This window comes from Eptesicus fuscus, chromosome 17 (genome assembly GCF_027574615.1).
Source record: "Eptesicus fuscus isolate TK198812 chromosome 17, DD_ASM_mEF_20220401, whole genome shotgun sequence".
NCBI lineage: Eukaryota > Metazoa > Chordata > Mammalia > Chiroptera > Vespertilionidae > Eptesicus > Eptesicus fuscus.
This window is the reverse complement of record NC_072489.1, coordinates 22,057,082-22,079,849: the sequence shown is the minus strand read 5'-3', so window position 1 is coordinate 22,079,849 and position 22,768 is coordinate 22,057,082. Positions and strand designations below refer to the sequence as shown.

Here is a 22,768-nt window from a genome sequence, read left to right as displayed (position 1 = left end):
AACTTAAACTTCTTCTAACACCACTTCTTCAAAATAGACTCACCCAGGCTATGGTATTTTGTGGAAGAGCCACACTCAAGGGGCCAAAGAGCCACATGTGGCTCACGAGCTGCAGTTTGCCGACCACGGAGCTAGGGATCTCTGAAGGATCTCTTTTATAAGAACCTAATTTTATTCATGAGGATTCCACCCTCCTGACCTAAGCACCTCCCAAGGGTCCCACCTTTTAATACTTTCATATTGGACACTAGGGTTTCAACATGTGAATTTGAGGGGGATGCAAACATTTAGACCATAGCAAAATGATATCGTTATTAACATTTTACAGAATGGCATTTAGTGAGTCAATTGTTAATTTATTTCCCAAAGATGATAGAACTGTTAGGAAATGGCAGACTTTTAAATCTTAAGCACTTACACACCTCCAATCTACTCTTTCTGAGCTTCCCTAGAGATAGAATCCATTGTCTTGAGGTTTAGTATCTGAGTTCTTTTAAATGGTGAAATTTTAGTAAGAATGACAAAATTATGCTTTTGTGAGAATGTAATTCTTAGCTGCCATTCTCGAATATGCATAGAACTAGAGGCCCAATGCATGAAGATTCATGCAAGAAAGGCCTTCCTTCCCCTGGCTGCCAGCACCGCCTTTGCTCCGGCTGGAGCTGCCTTCCGCCTCTTGCCTTGTTGCGTCAATTTGCATATTCCCTCTTTATTGGCTATGGGCACCGCCATCTTTGTTGCGGAGTTACAGTCAATTTGCATATTCAATCTTTATTAGATAGGATGTTCACAGCACAGGCTCTAGAACCACTCTGTAAGCAGAGTGTTAAAATGCCCCAGGATGCTATCAAAGTCCCTAAATCTATGCCAACAGACACTTGCAAGCTCATATACATGGCTTCATACTTCCAGATCTTGTATCTGCACCTGCATGAGTAGCCCAAGACATGCTTCATTTTAGGCCCAATGGAAAACCTTTGGCATGTAGGTAGGGGTCATCTTGCTTTTTCTGCCTAAAAACTTTTTCTCTCTAGCTGAAGTGTTTGGTCTTTCAGAATGCTCAGAAGCATGTCTTGGCCTCATTCCTGGGTGGGGGAATATTGTATGGTAAGAAGAAACTTTCCTTTTAGTCTCTCATCTAATCTATAAAATGTCTGGCCAGTGTGGTTCAGTGATTCAGCATCAACCTATGAGCCAGGAGGTCACAGTTGGATTCCTGGTCAGGGCACAATCCCCAGGTTGCAGGCTCAATTCCCAGTAGGGGGCTCTTAGGAGGCAGTTGAGCAATGATTCTCTCTCATCATTGATGTTTCTGTCTCACTCTCCCCCTCTCCCTTCCTCTCTAAAATCAATAAAAATATATTTTAAAAAAGAATAAAATGCTCTGCAGGATTCACCATGTTAAGACTTTTTATTTATCCAAATTACACTGATTAAGTGCATGAACTTAGAGTTGACACACTGCCCAGAATTAATTAAATTTAAATGCAATTATAAGACTCACTTTGAGTCTTTGTTTTTGTTGAAAGTTTCTCTCAATATATCTGTCTATGTCAAGCAATATAGTTATTAATACTGTACATACTCACTGAGATAATTTTTAAAACTTTTTATAAAATATCTATTTTATCATTCATAGCCTTTGTAAGTACATAACTTACAAAGTACATCTGCAAAATTTAAGAATTATTTATTATCTTTTTATACAAGACTAAAATACAAGCCCTGTGTGCTATTAATTTTATCAGTGAGATTATTGATGATTATGCCAGCTTTACCTTAAAGTTCTGCTAAAAATTCTCAACTCTGACTGATTTTGAAAAAGTTTAAAAAATAAGGACTTCTAATTATGGCTTTTCTCAAGATCCAATCTATAATATTCAAACAACAGTCCTGCAGTATACCTATTGTTCATTCAAATGAGGGCATCTTGAGTGAACTTGCCTGTTAGTACACGAAATGCTGCATGATAAATATCAGTTCACATGCCCAAACTACTCTTCAGTCATGTAAGTACAGGCAGTAATTCAAAACATAATTACCAATAGAGCAACAATGGATTGCTTTAGGGAAGCCTACTCAATCATTTTTGAATGCACACTTTCTCCCTGTCTTTCCATGACTTATGCAAAGCTGTGTGTATAATTTCTCTGCAGTCTCCACAATGATCACTGAGCCATATACCACCACATTAAAATGTAAATGTAATCACAGAGAAGGCAGAAAACGACCTTACAATCACGAGACTGCCTCTTCAATTGAGCCAATGGCACAGCAGATCCTGGCTGCAGGTCATCACTGGACTCTCCTGATGAAGAGCTTCTTTTCTTGGTAAATGGACACCTGGGTTACTCAGCCTGAGCTAGGTTTAAGTCATCACACTGGCTCTTTCCTCATCTTCCTATTGTCATATCTTGGATGTGCCAGTCTTATGTTTTAGTTTCTTGGAGGTGGGGTTGAGAAAGTGAGGAAACACCTGCTTTATAATGAGTTTATTTTCACTTCCAAGAGCAATTAAAGCATTACTGAGCAATACACTATCTACTTCTATCAGAATGGTTTTCAGTACTCTATGACACTTCTCGTCAAAATTTTAGACCATTTACATTCTCTTACAAATGTTCAAGGCTTTATATAATGGCACTTGTTGACTTCTGAGCCCAGTACCAATCCAGATGTACCCTCTGTTCCTGAAGTACTGGCCAACTGGCTGTCTCTCAAACACAGTGCACTTTCACATGCTTTTATCTTTCTGTGATGCCATTCCAATTTTCTCAAGGTTTAATTCAACAATTCAGTTCAACCTCTATCTACTTTAACCACTATGCTTCTGCCGATACCTGGCATTCCAGCAGCATTCATTGCACAGCATTTTGATTATATGGCTATTATAACTCTTTGGAAACTGCTTTATATACACTAGATTATGAGTTCTCTGAAAGCAAGCATTATGCCTTTTCCTCTTTTACATCCTCCCCCATTTCCTAGCATGTTGACTTGCCTATAGTTGATATTCAATACACTTACAACAATTTATTATCGCAGAATATGATTTCAAATCTCAATTTTAAAAGAATGCATCTGAATATTGAAACATTCCATGCCTTGATGCCTTTAATCAACTAACATTTCAAGTAGGTGTATGTTGAAGAGATATATAAATCAATGCATGATAATAATTAGTTACAATTATATTATATAATTTATCTTTGCATAGATATGTACTGTATTGGTCATCTTTTATCCCAACACCTATTCCATAAACATTAAGTTGGAATTTAATAGTACTCAGCATATGGGCAATAAATTTAAAAGTTTAATCTTTCTAATACTATTATGTGTTTATTTGGTACTAAGGTAGAAAAAATATTGAAAATCTATTGATTTTTATTTTCCTTTGTTAAATGACTTATATATAACTTTGTAGAAGCCAAAGACCATGTTCACTACAATGTCATGAACACAGAGGCTTTTGTTAGTGAATTTTTGATGACAGTACCAGTTATCTTTGTGTCACTAAGTCAAGGTCATAGGACATTGTGAAAATTAATGATTGAAGTTATTTGTCATAATTTGAAGATTTTAAAAAATATTAATTCCAGGCTGAAGACAGTTAATGAAAGCATAATACATAAACCCCCAAAATTAATCTTGCAAATTACCTATTGAAAGCCTTCAAGAAAAATTCTGGAAGCAGGAGGTTCAATTAGAAAGATTATATGGCAATTCAAGTAAGAGATAATGGATTGACCTGGAATAATAGCAGTGGATATAGAGGAAAGTGGACATAAAGAGAAATTTAGAACAAGGAATAAAAATCCTCAAGCATCCTCCAATATTATAATTCACTGAGAATCAATATGATGGTATCTTTAAAGTGAAAACACCCTTTACAATAAGGGAATAGTCATGCTAATTCTAATCAATAAATGGGCAATCTCTCTTTTAAAAAATTCCAAACTATGCCAGTGGCTTTCTCCATTCATCCTGTGATCCCCTCTCTCCAATAATCCCCATTCTCACAGCTCTCGCAAGTTATCTCTTCTAGTAACTCTTACTCATTATTAAATTGCCAATACCAGTTATAGTTTTCAGCACTTAAAATTATGCAACACCTTTTAATTAATGAAAGAAGGAATAAAGTTTTTTAAAGGGCAAATATTCACCAACCTTCATATATCATTAGTTCTTAGCAATTGTTCAATAGTTCTTATGGTCCAAATCATTCTCTCTTCTATCAAAGTTCACTTCTTCTAAATTCATTTATTTGATATTATTGTTCACCATGAGTCAATTAATGCAATGGTCCAAGAAGCTGATGCATATGTTAATATGTTACTTCTTCCAAATTTGTGTCTTAAACAGAGGTATGAAATGTTTTTTATATTCCCAAATGCATTACTAATGGTGGAGACTTCAGGCAGCAGGGCAGGCTGAAAAGACAGAGCTTCTTAAATCTCATCACATAGATATCTCTTCTGTCTGTACAGAAGATAGACTCTGATGTAGTCAAAGAATCTTCAGACTAGAGATTTTCTGACAGGTGTTTTGTTACATGCATTTTCAGAGAGTGATAAAAAGCATCATGAATGATGTGGGGATAAGCTCCATCATCAGTGATGAAACACAAAGTTTGGGGACCAATGCCTTTTGAAGATTTTTTTCTAATTACTGGTGGAATGACAGTGACATAAATAACACGAAACCATAAAAAGCCTCTTGCACAACTGAATGTCAGAGAACAGTTTGCCAAAAATCTCTTTGCTTTTGCAAGTAGATATAGATTTACTTTTTCATTATAATTTTATATATAAAGCTTAAAATATTTAATAAATTGGTGAGGTGGCTATATTCTTTATTATTTTCAAGAAAGAACTAGTTGTGCTTTTATTTGGAGTTCTCTACATATAGCAGAGAACAAAAAATCCCCCAATGGCTTCTGAATATTGGCATTTTGATTGTGTATGATGAGAAATTTGGTGATTATATAAATATACAATTTTTAAATCATCAATGATATTTCTATATTTGGAATTGAAATAGATAAATAAAAGACAATTGGTATCAAAAGTACCCTTATTTCAAGAGCCTCTCGTCAATATTGGACAATCTAAAACATTATTATAAGGTAAACATTTTATCAGTGTGATTTCTACCTTTTCTAATGACAATGAAATAATGAAGTCTAAGAATATTTTCTCACTAATTTTAAGCTGTCATTTTGGTTGATATTTTAATGTGGAGAGCTGGTGTTCTGAGAATCCACAAATTTTTATAACTGACTCAGGAGAAAGTAGAAGTCTTTTTGGGACCCTTATTCTTTACTTATATGTAAAAACAGAATGGAGTATTTCTATCTACTGAAAGAAAGCCCATGAAAAAAAAAAGAATGTTTATAAAATTTGAAAACATTATATTTTTCTAGGTAATTCGAAATTTAGATGCTCTATGAATTAACTTGTTTGTTTTTCTACCTGGAAAATTGCAGAACCAGATGTCTGTGAATACAAACAACATGTGATAAAAGATCATTATAAAGTAGTACCTGAAAAGTCATTCACTGCTGATCACATCTGCAACTTTTTCTAAGAAAATCTGCACTACCAGCTTGTGGCAGCCCCATCACAGAAATTTGAACTGTAATTAGCCAAGTGAAAAAAAGGTAACCCATCCATTGGTTGGCCTCTGGTCTTAGACTTAGGACTTCTAGCCTGGTCCTAAGGATCTAGCCATAGAACTAAAAAGATATTTGGACCCAGCTATATTCTTTCTTCTTTATTTGACTGGGAAGATTTTGAGAGAAGATGCATGCCATTTTCTGTAGGAACAGATGTTGAAAAGTTATGATGTAGCTAAAAACACCACTGGAGCTCATGCTATATACAAGGTAAGTTAATGAAGGCACAGAAATCTGATAAAGCAATGGATGCCACTCAGTGTTTGGGACAAACATATTTTGTTCTTTAGTCAACAGCCATTTTTTCCTTCTTTTCTGCAGATAAACTTTTGATGTTGTTTGTATAGTAAGTGACTAGTCAGGAAGGTTGAATTATGACTGGTATAAGCCCAGTGGTATGCTAGAATCTGTTTATACCAGGTCACAAGAGCTGTTTTTATGTACTTCTTCCCAGTTCAGAGTTCAATGACATCACATTGGTAGCTTGATAATTGCCAACATGGGAGTATTTATGCCACAGAAATCAGCAAATGCTACAAATTAGGATACCACTCTCTCTGGTCCCCAGTCATGTGGGTTAACCACGTATCAGCACTCTAAGTCCATCATGGGAATCACATTTGCTTTTGCTCGTGATTGGTCCAGGAGAAGGTAGAGGACGAATCAAATTCTGACCTATAACAAGTATGAGAAAGTCTTATGGAAGGCATCTGGGAACGATTTCCTTCTTGACAGGTTCAAGCCAACAATCCACTTTTCTTCCTGTTTTAGGTAGATTGTGTAATGCTCTGAGGTATAATGCTTTGAGATTCAACCATGAGGGAAGCTCAATAGAATCCAGCGATGCCTACATAGGTCATTAATAACCTTAAACCACTACCAACTAGAGTATCCAAAAACCAGCTAAGTAGAAACAGTCCACCCCAGTATAGAAAATAATGGTGTGCATCTCTGTAGAGAATTTAAAAACAATAATGAAACAACTACATATTAATCCATTTCTTATTACTACCCTGTACAAATAATTCTAAATAATGTTAGTGATAAGATACTCCCCCCACATGGACTATTCCTATCCAAGTTTTCTGTTATTCTAGGGTTAGTAAGTCTAGAATCAACTACCTTAAACATCTAGTTACATGAAAGGAAGGTTTTATTCTGTAAGCAACTTTCATATGAGTTTTCTGTTACATGCAGGCAAAATAATCTGAAACACTGAAGCTGTTTATGGAAAGTAGCACACTGTGAAGGTTGCTAGGTCAGGTGAAGCTAGCACTGAAAAGCAAAACCATGGGTTCCTACTCTAAGGACCCAAGGAGTAACTTAGACCCCGGCCTCTCTAATTATGCAAGACCTGGCCAATTACGGTTCCTGTTCTTGTGTGTTCAGGAGACTCTCCCTGTTGTGCCATCAGTATACCAATAAAAGTGCCTTTACATCAAGTAGCATCAGCAGGTTCCTTTCATTGTAACCAAAAGAACTACCTGAAAAAAAGAACCTAGCACTGAACAACGTTGTATGTTTAACATAGCATGTTCATAATAATAAAATCGCAATTTATCTAAATGGTAACAAAATGAGAAAAAATGAATGATTTTTGATGTTATATACTAATGTGGGAAAATTCAGCCAAATATTATGTGTAAAAAGGCAAATAATTTATATGATGGATGGTCATAAATCAGATATCAGTGTTTGTTATTTCTGAATAGTGGGAACAAGGGATGTTAATATTTTCTCCCATACATTTTCTATTATTTGCAAAGTGTTTCACTCTACAGAAATAAAACCAATTTTAAAATAATTAGCACACATTTTCTTTTCATTATGGAATATTGAAAACACACTAGGTTTCTGGAACTACTGTTCAGTATTTATACACACACACATACACACAGGTAAAAATAATGAGTTCAATAAGTTAGACAAAATACATTGGAAAACTTTAAAAAGATAAAATGATGTTAGAAATTTATAAGAATTTGCTTGATAAAAAAGCATGTTATTATATCTCAAGGAAATCTCTTTCTCAAAAAAATGTATAATTCATTTTAAGGAGAGGCTTAATTTTTATGAGAATGAAAAAAACAAAAAAAGCCTTTAGTTATTTGCTGTTAGAACAGTATAATCAAATCTGAGTTATGCTTCTGAAGATATGGCTTTATGAGATTAATTTCACAATCCTGTGGTGAGAATCATCCTGGTGAGAATCACCTGGGCTTGGCCTGGACTCTCACGCCTCTCTGTTCCTGATGTAGTCAGATGCTTAGACTTGTTTATTTGATCCTTTACATCACCATTGTTTAAACATATACACTGGTAGTTGAAGTACACATTGTATATCATATATATATATATATATATATATATATTACATATATATATATGTGTATATATACATATGTACATATGTTATATATATATATATATATATATATATATATACATATATATTAGTATACACATTTTTTTCTGAGTGTAGAAATATTTTGGTTGGAAAAGAAATGCAGGGAAATCAAGACCCATCAATATTTTAAAGAAGAGAAACTGATGATTTATTTGAAAACAAAACAAAACAGGATATGCTTAAGATTTCCACCTACTATTTTTAATTATGCTTTGCTCAAGAATAGACGTTTCTTTTAGGATCACAAGGCATGAGACTTATTACTAAGAATAGATCATACGTAGCAGCACTTGGCAATAACAATGTCTCATTATATTGCATAAATTTAATTAGACGCAGTATTTTTCTGGTCCAGAAAACTGACTAGAGCAAATGTATAAATTAAAAAATCAAAAACTTACCAGATACAGCAAGGAAGTCATCAATGCTTGTAATGTCATCTACAGCTTCTGTGAGGACATGGATATGATTCTCCCACGTGCACTTGTACATTTCCATGGTTTTTTTGACCACTTGACTTTTGGGTCTTGCAGCCAAAGCAAGTGCAGCATTAATAACCTGTAAAGATGTGGAATGTTCACATAGTGATTTCTTTGGGAACAGTTTTTCTTAAAAAGAGAGGTACATTCAATTTTAGCAATAGGAAAAATGGTAAAATGTCCCCTCACAGGTAACTCCCTTTTTGCTTTTGGTAATAATTTTCTTTTCTTTTGACAATAATTTAATTACTTTTGGAACTATTTATCACCTGCCAGTGCATTAAGAACTACAGGAGATACAAAGATAATGGATATCTGCCTTTAAGGAATTTGTATGTTCTTCAACGGGAAGGGCAACATATAATTATAACTCAATTCAGTATGTAGTACATGTCATGAGTACAAATAATGGTTTTATAGTCTTTAGAGAACAGAGTTCACCTTCAGCAGAAAAGAGTAAGAGCTCTGACTTCCTTGAGGACTTGAATTTTCACAGGACATAGTCATTATTTATTCATTTGTTCACTCATGTGTCAGTCAATATTTCAAATACATTTTGAGTGTCTTTTATGTATCCAGCACTGTTTCAAGTTTTAGGGATATGATAAGGAACAAGATACAGGCAAAAATCATTGTCTTAATGAACTTTATATTACAATTATCAAGTTGAACAAATGAAATAGATGGTCTGTTAGATGGCTATAAGAATTAAATAAAAACAGTAGAGAAAGGGATAAGGAGTGGAGTGGTAGTGAAGGTAAGAAGTTTGCAATTTTAGCAAAATTGAAATGGAAATTTAAGTAAAATCACTGGTGAGAAGGAATGCTGGGACAGGGAAGTGGCAAGATTCAAAAGGCTGGAAAACAGGGGACATGCTGTGAGAATGGGAAGCAGTCCCTCCTAGAGCCTGTAGGAGTCCCCGGCTGTCTACTCCAGACTGTGGTCTTATTTGGAAGGCACTGGAGGGTCATGTTGACTTTTTAGCACTTTACTCAGAAATACGCTTTAGAAAAATTAATTGGCATAGAAGGCAACGGCAGTAGGTGATAGAAATAGGTTAAAAAGAGATGGCACTGCAATGCTGGAGGCAATCAAAAGGCGTTGATGGGACTTTGAGTTAACTAAAGGAGGATGAGAGCAGGTTAATTATTGCCAAAAATATCACGCAGGTGTTAATTATTTTGTGTGTGTAACTGAATTTTTCAGATTTTCTATAGTGGATATGTTTTAGTTGTATACTCAGAATAAATGAAGTTATTCTTCAAAAAAAAGATGGTTGCTAAGGCTTTCCCATGACTAATGGAGAGGTGGGAGAGTTTTTGTTTGTTTGTTTTTGTAAGTAAGGGGAGTAGAGCCAGAGGTGTGCAATTGTTTTGGAGGATCGTGTTGCTGAGGGGCACTAGATGTCAACTTTCCAACACAGATGCTGACTGTGAAATGACTCTTGGCTCGCCATACAAATGACATAGAGAGAGCAATCAGAGAACTGAAATTGGAGCTCAGGAAAAAGTTGTCTCTGCACTGGATACTAATGACATCACAATGAAAATGATGCCCCCATAGTTTCTAAAACAGGCCACAATCTAGTAGAACAGTCAAGGGGAAAACAGGCAAATGCAACATCCCAGAGTGGTTCTTTTAAAGTTGGCCTGGATCAGAATCACCTGGAGAGGTTGTGAAACCACAGATGAAGCCACACCCTGGAGTTTCTAATTCAGTCCAATCACCTTGCGGCTTGATAATTTGCGTTTATAGCAAGTCCCCAGGTGATCGTGATGACACTGGTGGGCCTCCTGCCCTGAAACCCACTGCAGTATGTGATACATGCTGTAACCTAAGGCCTATTGTAAAAGGAAGCACAGGCTGCCCTATAATATTTGGGAGAGGTACCCAGCTCCATGAGGAAAAATGCCCCAATGTACTGAAATTTGAAAAATAAGTAGACATTAGTATAAAGTGATATCCTTTTGGGAAGGAACAATAACACATGTAATGACCCAGAAGTGAGATAGAGAATAACAACCCCTCCTGCTGGGAAATGTTTCGCAGAAAGGCCATGGTATTGAAGTTGGAAGAAAATCAAAGGATATGATAGGCAGAGGGAGGAGAAAAACACCTTTGGAAAGTATTCACAAAGTGGAAGTGATAAAGATGAGAAAAAGAACCACCAAAAAGGAGGTAGGAAACTGAGATATTAAAGATCAAGATGAGAAAGAAGTTTTTCGAAAGGTCAAATGTAGTAGAATCAAGAATAATGAGAACTAAAAATTGCTTTTGAATTTGGAAAACAGGCCTCATTAGTGTAGTAGAATGTTGGACATAGGATTCAAATTTTACAACCATAACATGGAAACAATAAAAATAATCTTTTTCTACTAAGTAACCTAAAGGCTGCACTTGACTTAAAAGACTTCCAACAAATTATTGGGGGAAGAGGAAGGGAAACATTTGTGGTTTGAAAACATTATGTTAATATTCTCTTATTTATTTCTTTTTTTTATGAAAGAACACATGAAATTCTAAGAAAACACACACTACTTTGAGAAATAACTAATGTACAGTATTCCTTGACTTCAGTTTTAGAGTTTTATTAACCCATTACCTTACAGTGTAGGCTTGTATATATTGCAAGGCTCTTGTCTCTGGTGTTTAATTTTCCCTGCAATTAGACAACTGTGCACACAGGTGTCTGTGTTGAAATTCACAGAAAGTGGTCCTGGTGCAGAACCCTCAGTGGGGACAAGGCGGCATGAATATAAGACAGGCTATATTTTTAAAGGACATTTGCAGTTCTGCTACTGATTCAGTTTATCTGACTCAACACTGTACACTATGGTAAAACTCTATCCTACTTGGTTCTCCTGATATTTAGCTTGAACCTAAAACAGACAAAATTCGGAAGGTATGCTAGCCCTGTTTAAGGGAGAAGAAAATCTTCATCCCAATTTTCTATATATCTAGAGGGAGAGGAAAACAAAAAAAAGACCATTCCTCAATCCTCCCCAGGCTAACTAAACAGGACTGATATGAGTTGTACTGCTTTCTGAGGCATTTTTATTTACATTATGCTTGAGATATGTACATGACCTTGTGAATCACCTGGTCAGTCATTTAGCCTTTGAAACGGTGTCTTTATACATCAGGATTTTATTATATCTTAACGAGGCTATTTTAATAGCCCTTTACATAGTTTCCTATGTCTAGTCCCCACAGAAAAGGCTTTATTTAAAGTGGGATTTTGTCAAGCAAGTAAGGAGAGCAAAGGATTTGAGCAAGATTGTAGGAGCAGGACATGGAACCAAGGACCTCTGCTGAGACCTCTACTGGGTTGCTTCCCCTGTGTCTGGCTTTTGCTCTCCCAGCATTTCCTGCCCATGCTCACTGAGGAAGGCTGTGTTTTTTTTTTTTTTTAATGAATCTTTATTGTTCAGATTACAATTGTTTCTCCTTTTTCCCCACATATCTCCCCACCACCCAGTTCCCACCCCCCTCTGCCCTTATCTCCCCCCCTCCCCCCCACTGTCCTTATCCATAGGTGTATGATTTTTGTCCAGTCTCTTCCCATACTCCCCACACAGACACCCCTTTCCCTCTGAGAATTATCAATCCACTCCCATTCTAGGCCTCTGATTCTATTAAGTTCACCAGTTTATTCTGTTCCTCAGATTTTTAATTCACTTGACTTTTAGATTCACTTGTTGATATGTATTTGTTGTTCATAATTTTTATCTTTCTTCTTCTTTTTCCTCTTTTTAAAGAATACCTTTCAGCATTTCATATAATGTTGGTTTGGTGGTGATGAACTCCTTTAGCTTTTTCTTATCTGTGAAGCTCTTTATCTGCCCTTCAATTCTGAATGATAACTTTGCTGGGTAGAGTAGTCTTGGTTGTAGGTTCCTGCTATTCATCACTTTGAATATTTCTTGCCACTCCCGTCTGGCCTGCATGGTTTCTGTTGAGAAATTAGCTGATAATCGTATGGGAGCTCCCTTGTAGGTAACTAACTGTTTTTCTCTTGCTGCTTGTAAGATTCTCTCTTTGTCTTTTGCTCTTGGCATTTTAATTATGATGTGTCTTGGTGTGGTCCTCTTTGGATTCCTTTTGTTTGGGGTTCTGTGCGCTTCCTGGACTTGTAAGTCTATTTCTTTCATCAGGTGGGGGAAGTTTTCGTTCATTATCTCTTCAAACAGGTTTTCAGCATCTTGCTCTCTCTCTTCTTCTGGTACCCCCATAATTCTGATGTTGGTTCGCTTGAAGTTGTCCCAGAGGCTTCTTACACTATCTTCAACTTTCTGAATTCTCTTCTCTTCATGCTTCTCTGGAGGAGTGTCCTTGGCCTCTTTGTATTCCAAATCTTTGAGTTGATTCTTGCAATCCTCTAGTCTGCTGTTGGGTCTCTGTATAATATTTTTTATCTCAGTCAGTGTATGTTTAATTTCTAGTTGGTCCTCATGGAATTTATCGGCCTTTTCCATGAAATTCTTGAAAAACCTTATAACCGTGGTTTGAACTCTATGTCCAGTTGCTTGTTCTCCTCCATTTCTTTGGTTTGGGATCTGTTTCCTTGCCTTCTCATTTTCGCTGCTTCCCTGAGTTGGTAAGGTAGCTTTGTGTACTAGGTGTCCTATTGGTTCAACGGGTCAGCCTCCCAGTTACTTGAGGTGGACACTCTTGGTGTACCCTTGTGTACTGTGTGTCCCCCAGCAGGAGCTACAGCAAGGGCTAGTTTTCTCCTCCTTTGCTTGGGCGGATTTGGAGCAGTCTGACTAGAGCTACAGTTAATTTGGTTGAGCTGTCACAGAACAGGCCATTTATATGCAAAAGCCGCTGTGTGGAGCCTGGGCGGGTTTGTAGAATGTGCGGGGCGGGCCTCAGGGTGGGGCGGGGTCTCAGGGTGTCACTAGGCTGGGGCATGGCCAACAGCGATGGCTGCCGTCAGCCCTCTCTGCCTTTCCACGTTTCCAAGTCCCTGCGCCCCGCGCTCCAGCGCAGTAAACAATGATTGCTGGGCGCACCTCTGCAAAAAAGTCACTCTCACTTTCCGACCCGATGGCCGAGAGTCCAGCTTCTCCCCGTAGGTGTCTGGGTCCCCCGAGTGTCCCCAGAAACTGGATTTCAGAGTGATCGGGAGCTTGTCTCCCTGCGGGTTGAAGAAAAGCCTCGCACCCAGCCGCCCGCCGCCGACCCGATTCGCGTGCCTCCGTACCTCAGCTTTTCAGCGTTTGTGCTCCTTTCTCTTCTTAGCTGTAAATCTTCCACTCAGCCAGCTTTCCCGTGGTTCTGGGTGGTAGATGTTTTGTCTTTTAGTTGTATTTTTGAAATTGTTGTGTGAGGCAGCATATTAGTTGTTTAACTATGCCGCCATCTTGGTTCCTCTCAAGTCAATTCACTGAGGAAGGCTGTGTTTGATGCTGCTTCTCTCTCTGACTGATCTTCCTTTCTCCTTCCTCACAGAGGCCTGTTCAAACTAGCTCCTGTCAGCCTTGGTGCCTGGGGACATTAGACACCCCGGGTGAAAGCCCGCCTAGTTTCAGCAGGTCCCATTCTACCTCCTGCAGGCTTCCTACCCTTTCTGCTGGTTCATGGGACGAAGGCCTCAGCCTATTTTAGGCTAAGCTCCCTCCCATTAAAAAAAAAAAAAAAAATTATTTTTCAGTTACAGTTTACATTCACTATCATTTTGAGTAGTTATATTAAATCAGAATATTTCATTACATCATGCTTTCACTTGCTGTGCTCTCAAACATGTAAACTTGATTCAGAATATAGAGGATTTTTAGTCTGTCTCAAGTTTTACTGTACTTTGTTTCCCTCTAGGTATTACAAGTTTGTACTTCAGGGCTTCTTATTTGTAAAGGTTCCATCTAAGATCCTGGAAAGGCCCAGGAAACATGTCCACATGGTCATTTGTTCTAGTAAAATTTGCCATAAGGATTTTGGGATCCAGCTAAGGGAAGCTAAGCTGGGTGTATCTTTAGTTTAGTTTAGTGTGCTAATTTGAAAAGGTTTAGTTTCTTCTGTATATGTCCTTTACTACACTCATATGGTGGCACTGACATCATATTGTGATATCCCTCCTAAGTGCAAAAACTGAATTATCTTCGTAGTTTGTCTACAGTAAGGACTTTATAAAATAAATTGTTATTTAAGAGGTAATCAACAGTGTGCAGCAAAAAAGAAAAAAAAAGAAGAAAGGAAGGAAGGAGAATGGAAAGAAGAAAGAGAATGAAAGAATAAGATATGGGAAAGAAAGACAAACAAAGAAGATTCATGGATGTGTGTCTGGCAGATAATAATGCATCTATTATATAATTTTTCTAGATTTCTTAAAAACTGGTATTTGTCAACATGTAAAAATTAATAACTAGTTATCATTTATTTTGCATTCTAAATAAATACTAACTTTTTTTGAAGAAAGACCCTCAAAATTGTATGAACATTAGGCCCCACATAGCCTGGTTTGCAATAGTCAAACCATGTATTTTTCATAAAAAGCTACCTATTGTCTGAAATGATAAAATGAGCATGGATTCCACTGCAATATTTTATCTAAACTTGGTCTTGATAACAAGGCTTTGACTTTGCTTCCTTAGAGAAAATAGCACTACCAGATAAAGAAATCTTTTTAAACATTCTATAGTATTTCATCCTTTCTGAAGACATGTCTAGCTACTCCTTCCGTCCTCCCTTTTGGTGTGATTATATATATAATTTCTATTTCATTTCTGAAATCTGATTGAAAACAGTGTAGTAATCATAGGACTAACATTATTGAGATCTTGCAATATTCCAGGCATGGTTTCTAAGTATTTGATTTGCATTAAAATTTTTAATCAAAGGAGAAAGGCCCTTTCAGTATTCTCATTTCACTGCTGAGACAATGGAGGCAAAAAAAAAAAAAAAAAAAAGATTGAATAATTTGTGCAAAGTTACAGGAGGAACTCTAGATTAGAAGCCAAGGGGCTTAAGTTAGAGGTTTAGTTTGCTTCAGACTGATTTTATGTCCACTGCAGAGTCATATCAACTCTCCCAGGGTTCATTTTCCTAGAAGTTATAGGTATGTGTGCTCTGGGGAGAGGGATCAGGGCTTGAGTTATATGATCCCTCTCAGGTTTCTTCAGATATGAGCATCCAAATTTTTAAAATTATTATTAAACTTACTAGAGGCCCGGTGCACGAAATTTGTGCACAGGAGGGGTGTCTCTCAGCCGGGCCTGCACCCTCTCCAATCTGAGACCCCTTGCGGGATGTCTGACTGCCAGTTTAGGCCCACAGGGATCGGGCCTAAACCGGCAGTCATCCCTCTCACAATCCGGGACAGCTGGCTCCTAATTGCTCACCTGCCTGCCAGCCTGATCGCCCCCTAACTGCTCCCCTGCCAGCCTGATTGATGCCTAACTGCTCCTCTGCTGGCCCGATCACCCCCAACTGCCCTCCCCTACTGACCTGATTGTCTCCTGCTGGCCTGATCGCCCCAAATGCCCTCCCCTACTGGCCTGGTCACCCCTAACTGCCCTCCCCTGCCAGCCTGGTTGCACCCAACTGACCCCTGCCGGCCTGTTCACCCACAACTGCTCTTGCTGCTGGCCTGGTCGCCCCACACAGCCTACTGTTTGGTAGTTACTGTTGCTGTAACAGTGTCCTGGACAATTTGAATATTCCTCTATTATTAGTGTAGATTGGGTGACCTTGGTTAATAAGATTATATCCATTTCAGGTGTATAATTCTATATATTGCATTTTGTGCTCATCACTCAAAATTTAGCCTTCTGTCACCTTATATTTGACCCCTTTTACTGTCTCCCCCTCTTCCCCCTATCCCCATACTGTTTTCTATATCAAACTAAAAAGCTTCTGCACAGCAAAAGAAACTATCAACAAAACAAAAAGGCAAATAACAGAATGGTAGAAGATATTTGCAAACAATACCTCCAATAAGGGGCTAACATCAAGAATATATAAAGAACTCATATCATTCAACAACAATATAAAAACCCAAACAATCTAGTTAAAAAAGGGGCATAAAACCTAAATAGACACTTTTCCCAAGAAGATATACAAATAGAAAACAGATATATGAAAAGATGCTCAATTTCACTAGTTATAAGGGAACATATAGGTTTAATACTATCATCTGATATATGTACTTCTTCTCTTGAGAGATTTCTGAAAATAATTACTTAAGAAGTGAAAACAAATCTATGCAATTTAATTTTTCCTGTGATATTTCAATATTGGCATTGATACAAATAATCTTTAAAATCTTAGTTAATATAACAAAAGCACTTTGAGGATTAAAAAGATGAGTTATGTGTGAGTACCTATATGTCTGATTACCTCAGTGTCATGGCATGGAGAGAAAATAAAAATAACTAGATATATGATACCTTCAATACAGCTAAGCTAAAATGTGAGGGGAATTTATAGGACATTCATTTCAGAGTAACACTGCAATGATTTTGGAATTGTAGCAATTCCATGCTAATGACATAGAATTCAATGCTTCCATCTGTGCATTTCTTCCTTAGTTCTTGAAATGTTGTCCTATTACCAAATGTTTCTCACTTTCTGTGTTGGTTTTTCCATATTTCCCTAGTTTTTACAATCTTTTCCTTGTTGTGTTCTCTTATATTATACTTAATTTATGAGAAATCACCCTTGCATTTTAATAGTAAACTATGCAATATTTGTCATCATGAATCTCCATAGTCACATCTTTACGTTAAACTAGAGGCCTGGTGCACGAATTCGTGCATGGGTAGGGTCCCTTGGCCTGGCTGGAGATCGGGGAGATGCAGGGGGTGGGGGTGACTGGTGGGGGGAAGGGACTGCAGGAGGTTGGCTGGATGGGGAAGGGACTGAGATAGGTTGGCTGTGGGAGTGCACTGACCATCAGGGGGCAGCTCCTGCATTGAGCATCTGCCCCCTGTGGTCACTGTGCGTCATAGCAACCGGTCAACCGGTTGACCAGTCATTGTTGTTCAGTCACTTAGGCTTTAATATATCGATAGATAAATAGATAGATAGATAGATAGATAGATAGATAATTGATTGATAGATAGATAGATAGATAGATAATTGATAGATAGATAGATAGATAGATAGATAGATAGATAGATAATGAGATAATGAAGGCATTTTCAGGCTGGGGAGGGGTGACAGTAAAGACAGTATTTGCCATGGACTCACACAGCTTTAAATAGTTAATTAGACTACATTCAACTTTGGCCTCAACAGGCTGTAATCTCCTTACTCCATGAAGGGATGATCCCTGCAGGATAGGATTACTCACACTAGAACTTCTCAGGAGGCTTTACCTTGCCTTTGGATACACATACAAGAAACTGAAATAACCTACTCTAGGGGTCAAAGTAATTTTTAAAAAGGGAAGGAGCAAAGCTGACTTCTGGGAGTATATGGCTTTGAAAGCCATATATGTTTATTTTATATATTCTAATATGAGATTTCATATCTCTTCATCCATACTGCTAGAGAAAAGAAGAAAAATTCAACCTATGATTATTTAGGTTATGGAACATGTAATAAAGAGCAAAAATAATGCTCCCCAGAAGATCTTTAAAAAACAATAATTTCACATAAAAATCAAACTATTTTCTTTTAAGCTATACTAATTATTAGGATAGGGTAACATATTAAATCAAATAAGTAAGTGAGCTATTAAAAGAATATCAAATAAATTGTTTGGCATAATAAAATTATCAATAAGTAGGTTTTGTAGATAAATTAAAATGGTATTTGGGTCAGATCCAGCTTTTAATCCAGCTTCTTTACTTATTAATTTTGTGTGATTGTAGACAAATTGCTTCCTCTCTGAGCCTCAATTTCTTTATCTGTGATGGCTATAAAAATGTTTATTGCAAAGGTTGTTGGCAGAACTTAATTAGATTAAGTAATTAAAACAACTAATACTTGCCTAGCCAGGATTTGAAATTTTATGAATATTTGCTTCCATGCAGATATTTTGGAAAAAATGCAAAGAATTATTAGGAAATCTAACCAATATATACACAAATACATATACACCAAGAATTTACAATTTTGATAGGCTCAACAATCACTTTGATATGCTAATTATGAAAATGTTCCTTGATTAAAAATATATGAACATAAGGAAAACAGAGTCTACAAAAACACTATATTTTGGTGATTTACCTGTAACATAAAATAAAATAAGAGAAAATTTGACATAAAAGAGAAAAAAAATTCTGAAACCAATAATATATATGACATTTTAAGGTATTAGAAAATACTTTAATGTCGGATGATGAAAAGGCAGAAACAACAGAGATTTTTTGATCCATTATAATCTGCCACTGAGGGATTTAATAAGTTTAGAATTTGGAGTAGAAAAAAATATGGACTACCTTCCAAATTATTTGAGTTCAAGTAGAGGAATTAAAAATTAATTTGATATCATTGCCAAATTAATAAATTCCCTTTTTGAAAACAGACATTTTATGTAAGAAGCATCTGCGAAGTTCACTTTAATGCAACAAGCAATTTTATACAAAGTAAAGGCAAAATGCAAGTTATTTATTAACTGCCAAAATGTGTTTTAAAATAAGAAGTTGGCAAAGGTAAAAAAAAAAAAAAGCATATATTTGCAATGTCTGAATGCTTGGAATTAGATATTTTCTCCACATATTTAGAATTTCTGAAGATTCGGTGTGGTTTTATCTAAAACGATGAGGTAAAAGGAATTCGTGTAACTTTAGAAGATTTAACATTTTTATTTTTAATCTTCAACCTAGGATATTTTTTTCCATTGATTTCTAGATATAGTGGAAAGGAGGGAGGAGGGGGAAGAGAAGAAGGGAGGGAGAGAGAGAGAGAGAGAGAGAGAGAGAGAGAGAGAGAGAGACAGACATAGATGTGAGAGAGACACATCAATTAGTTGTCTCCAGCATATGCCCCTGCCAGGACTGGGAAATCTGCAACCAAGTTATGTGCCCTTGATCAGAAATCGAACCTGGGACACCAATGTTCTAACCACTTAGCAACCCGGCTAGAGCAGATTTAACAGTGTCAATTAATATTTACTATGTTCCTACTGTTTATCTAAGGTAGAAAACATTAGGCAAGACCAACTCAGAAAAAATTATTTCAAGGGTGTTGAGAGGGAATATGTGAACAAATATTCAATATAGGCTAACAAGTATATACAATCCAGACCACATAAGCAATATTATTTTTCAGCTTCCAAGATATATTAAGAAGATATAGGGTATAGAGTACAAATTGTGTTGAAATAAGTCAAAGATGAGTTGTTCTGTCTTCCTTTTCTCATTGCTTTGTTGTTCTTGTTTTCAATCATATGTTTTAATTTATTTCAAAGAGAGGAAGGGAGGGGGGAGAGAAAGAAACATCAATGATGAGAATCATCAATCAGCTGCCTCCTGCATGCCCCTACTGGAGATTGAGCCTGAAACCTGGGTATATGCCCTGACAGGGAATCTAACCAATATCTCCTGGTTCATGGGTCAATGCTTAACCACTGAACACCACCAGCGGGGTCTTTCTCATTGCTTTTGTTCTCACTCTTTCTCTCTCTCTCTAATGGGTTCCTAGAAGAGAAATATTCTTAATGTGCTTTACCCAGTGGATACTAGGTCCACTGCCCCAACCCTACTCTGTGTTAACATTATCTTCCAATGGGACAACTGAAGTAATTCTAACTCTGCTCCTACTCCCTACAAATTGAAACTTCCTAATCATAAATTTCAGGAATCTGCCATTTCTCTTTTTATTTTAGGACTAGAGGCCCGGTGCACAAAATTTGTGCACGGAGGTCCCTCAGCCCAACCTGCACCCTCTACAATCCAGGAGCTCTCAGGGGATGTCCTACTGATGGCTTAGGCCCACTCCCCGTGGTTCTCTGCTCTCTGCGGGCCTGGAGGTTTCGCTGAAGCCATGGAGATGAAGCCCCCATTCCCTGCTCTCCACTTTGTGCCGGCCTACCCATGTGCCATGCGAAGGAAGCCCCAATGCCCTGCAGTGTGCTCTGTCTGCCAGGCCTGGGGCTTTGAGGACACCAACACACTAAGGAAGCCCCCATGCCCTGCTGTCCAGGCTCTGTTTGCAGGGCCTGGGGCTTCCCCGCTGCCACCGAAGCCTCCATGCCCTGCTGTCCCGGCCCGGCTCTGTTTGCAGGGCGGTGGCTACCCTGCTGCCGTGGAAGCCTCCATGCCCTGCTGTCCAGGCTCTGTCTGCCGTGTCTGGGGGCAGATAAAAAAACCCTCCAGAGGTGGATCCAGCTTCGCTGCTCCTGCAGACAGGCTGGACACTCCAGCAGCAGAGCTGAGCGGACTGGGTGCCGCCATCTTGTGGCTATGGGGGCCACCATTTTTGTCGCAGAGTGATGGTTACTTTGCATATTACTCTATTATTAGATAGGACAAATGCACAAGTACTTAGCATGGTGGTAAGCCCTAAAATAGTTGATGCCTGTTTATCTCTCTAGCATCAGTTCCCTTCACTTTCTATTCTTCTTCTTTTCATCTATGCTGAGAATGAAAAAGTGTTGCCTTTCTTAAATTAGAAGATTTGTCTATAGCTCAGGCAACTCAATCTTTGTATCTTTTTTTACATTTGGAATATAATGGCAAGCCTATGGAATTATTTCAAACTAAACAGTAAAGTATGTTGGAAGTGATTTGAAAACATAAATGAACTATACAAACTTAAGGTATTATTATACCAAAAATCTTTTCCCTGATATTTTTAAGTTATGAAGAGTCAGGGCATTGAGCAAAGTGCCATTTTCATTCTGGAAATGGAAGGAAAAATAATCATGTTTCCCCATCAAGTAATTCTTAGCATTATCATTTAAAATATACTACTACCTTGGAGAAGATTACTTCTTGGTCACAAGAGATTTTTAAAGTTTTGGATATTTATTTCACTCTCCACAACCCAGAGTCCCTAATTGCTGAAGCACATCCCCTGCTGTTGCAAAATGCCCCAGCAATGCACTAGTTATTTTCACAATTACATATTGAAGAAGCAATGGCCTACATTCAGGAGAACTCCCTTTGTGAGTATGCTTCTTAAGGAAAACAAACAAATAATCTGAATTCTCAGTTACAAATGAGTTGGTTGATAGATACTGCCCTAGGAAGAAATAATGACATTATACACAGGAAAATAGCCCCTATTTGCTGAATGCAGACCTGAAATTCTTAATTTTACAGTGCTATTATTTTGTGCTGGGCAGGCTCGAGCCATAATGTGCATAGTAAAAGATAAATAAGGCTGTGGTTTTTAATTACAGACTTGAATACACTGGGCTATGTATAGAACTCAGGAATAAAATACTACTGCTTCCTGGGAGTTGGACTCTAAATTAGATTGAGTAGTAGGACACAAAACTAAGGACAGGGGGACATTTTCTCCGATGACAAACCAACAATGGCTTTTAGCAGCTGCAGAGCCCATAGAGAAGCTCATGACATTTTGTGTAACGGATTAGGAAGAACTGGATGCTCTCCATGATGCAAGCCAAGCGAAATTCCCGTGATGACTGAGTTTTCTGACATAAGAGGCACTATGCTTCCTTCTGATTTTCCAGTCTTATTTCCAGCCCTCGGGGTGAGAGATGGAAGGGAGAGGTCTACATTACTTCATACTCAGCTAAGGCTTAAGCTGCAATGGAAGCAAGATCTGAGGGATAATTAACATGCAGAATTCACAGACTTATGACTGGTTGAATGTGAGGGATCAGAATCCAGAAGGAATCAAGAATAGTTGCAAAGTCTCTGGCTAGAGTTACTCAATTAATGGTGGTTCAGTGATGGAAATAAAGACTATAGAAGACAGTATTTAGGGGAGCGAATTATCAGTTGCAAAAAACTGAGATTAAATTAAAAGCAAAGCATTTTATGTGGGACTCAATTTTTACCAAAAAACAAAAGACTTAAATGAAATTTCTAAGTATGGGTGGCTCATTTAGTTGTGTGTGGCAGATTTTTTTTTTACTTTTGTAGAAATTGTCTCCACTTTACAAATAATGTGAGTGGTTTCTTCAGTTTGACAAATGATTATAAAAAAACGTTTACAACATATGAGGAAAATGTAACAATCATCTCCTGTACAAACCTGGTCATTAACTTAAACCATAGAAACCAATGATCCACAGTAGTAAGAAAGAATGGAAGTAGGACCCCAGTCACAAAGAGCAGACCACAT

General features: G+C 37.4%; 1 protein-coding gene across 1 annotated transcript in view; it reads right to left on the bottom strand.

Annotated features, from left to right (window-relative positions):
- Nucleotides 1-22,768, bottom strand: part of CTNNA3 (catenin alpha 3) — a 1,343,669-nt gene that overhangs the window by 418,829 nt on the left and 902,072 nt on the right. The window contains exon 11 of the mRNA XM_054728624.1: nucleotides 8,486-8,642. Within this exon, the coding sequence (XP_054584599.1) occupies nucleotides 8,486-8,642 (157 nt within the window). The remainder of the gene's footprint in view (nucleotides 1-8,485; nucleotides 8,643-22,768) is intronic.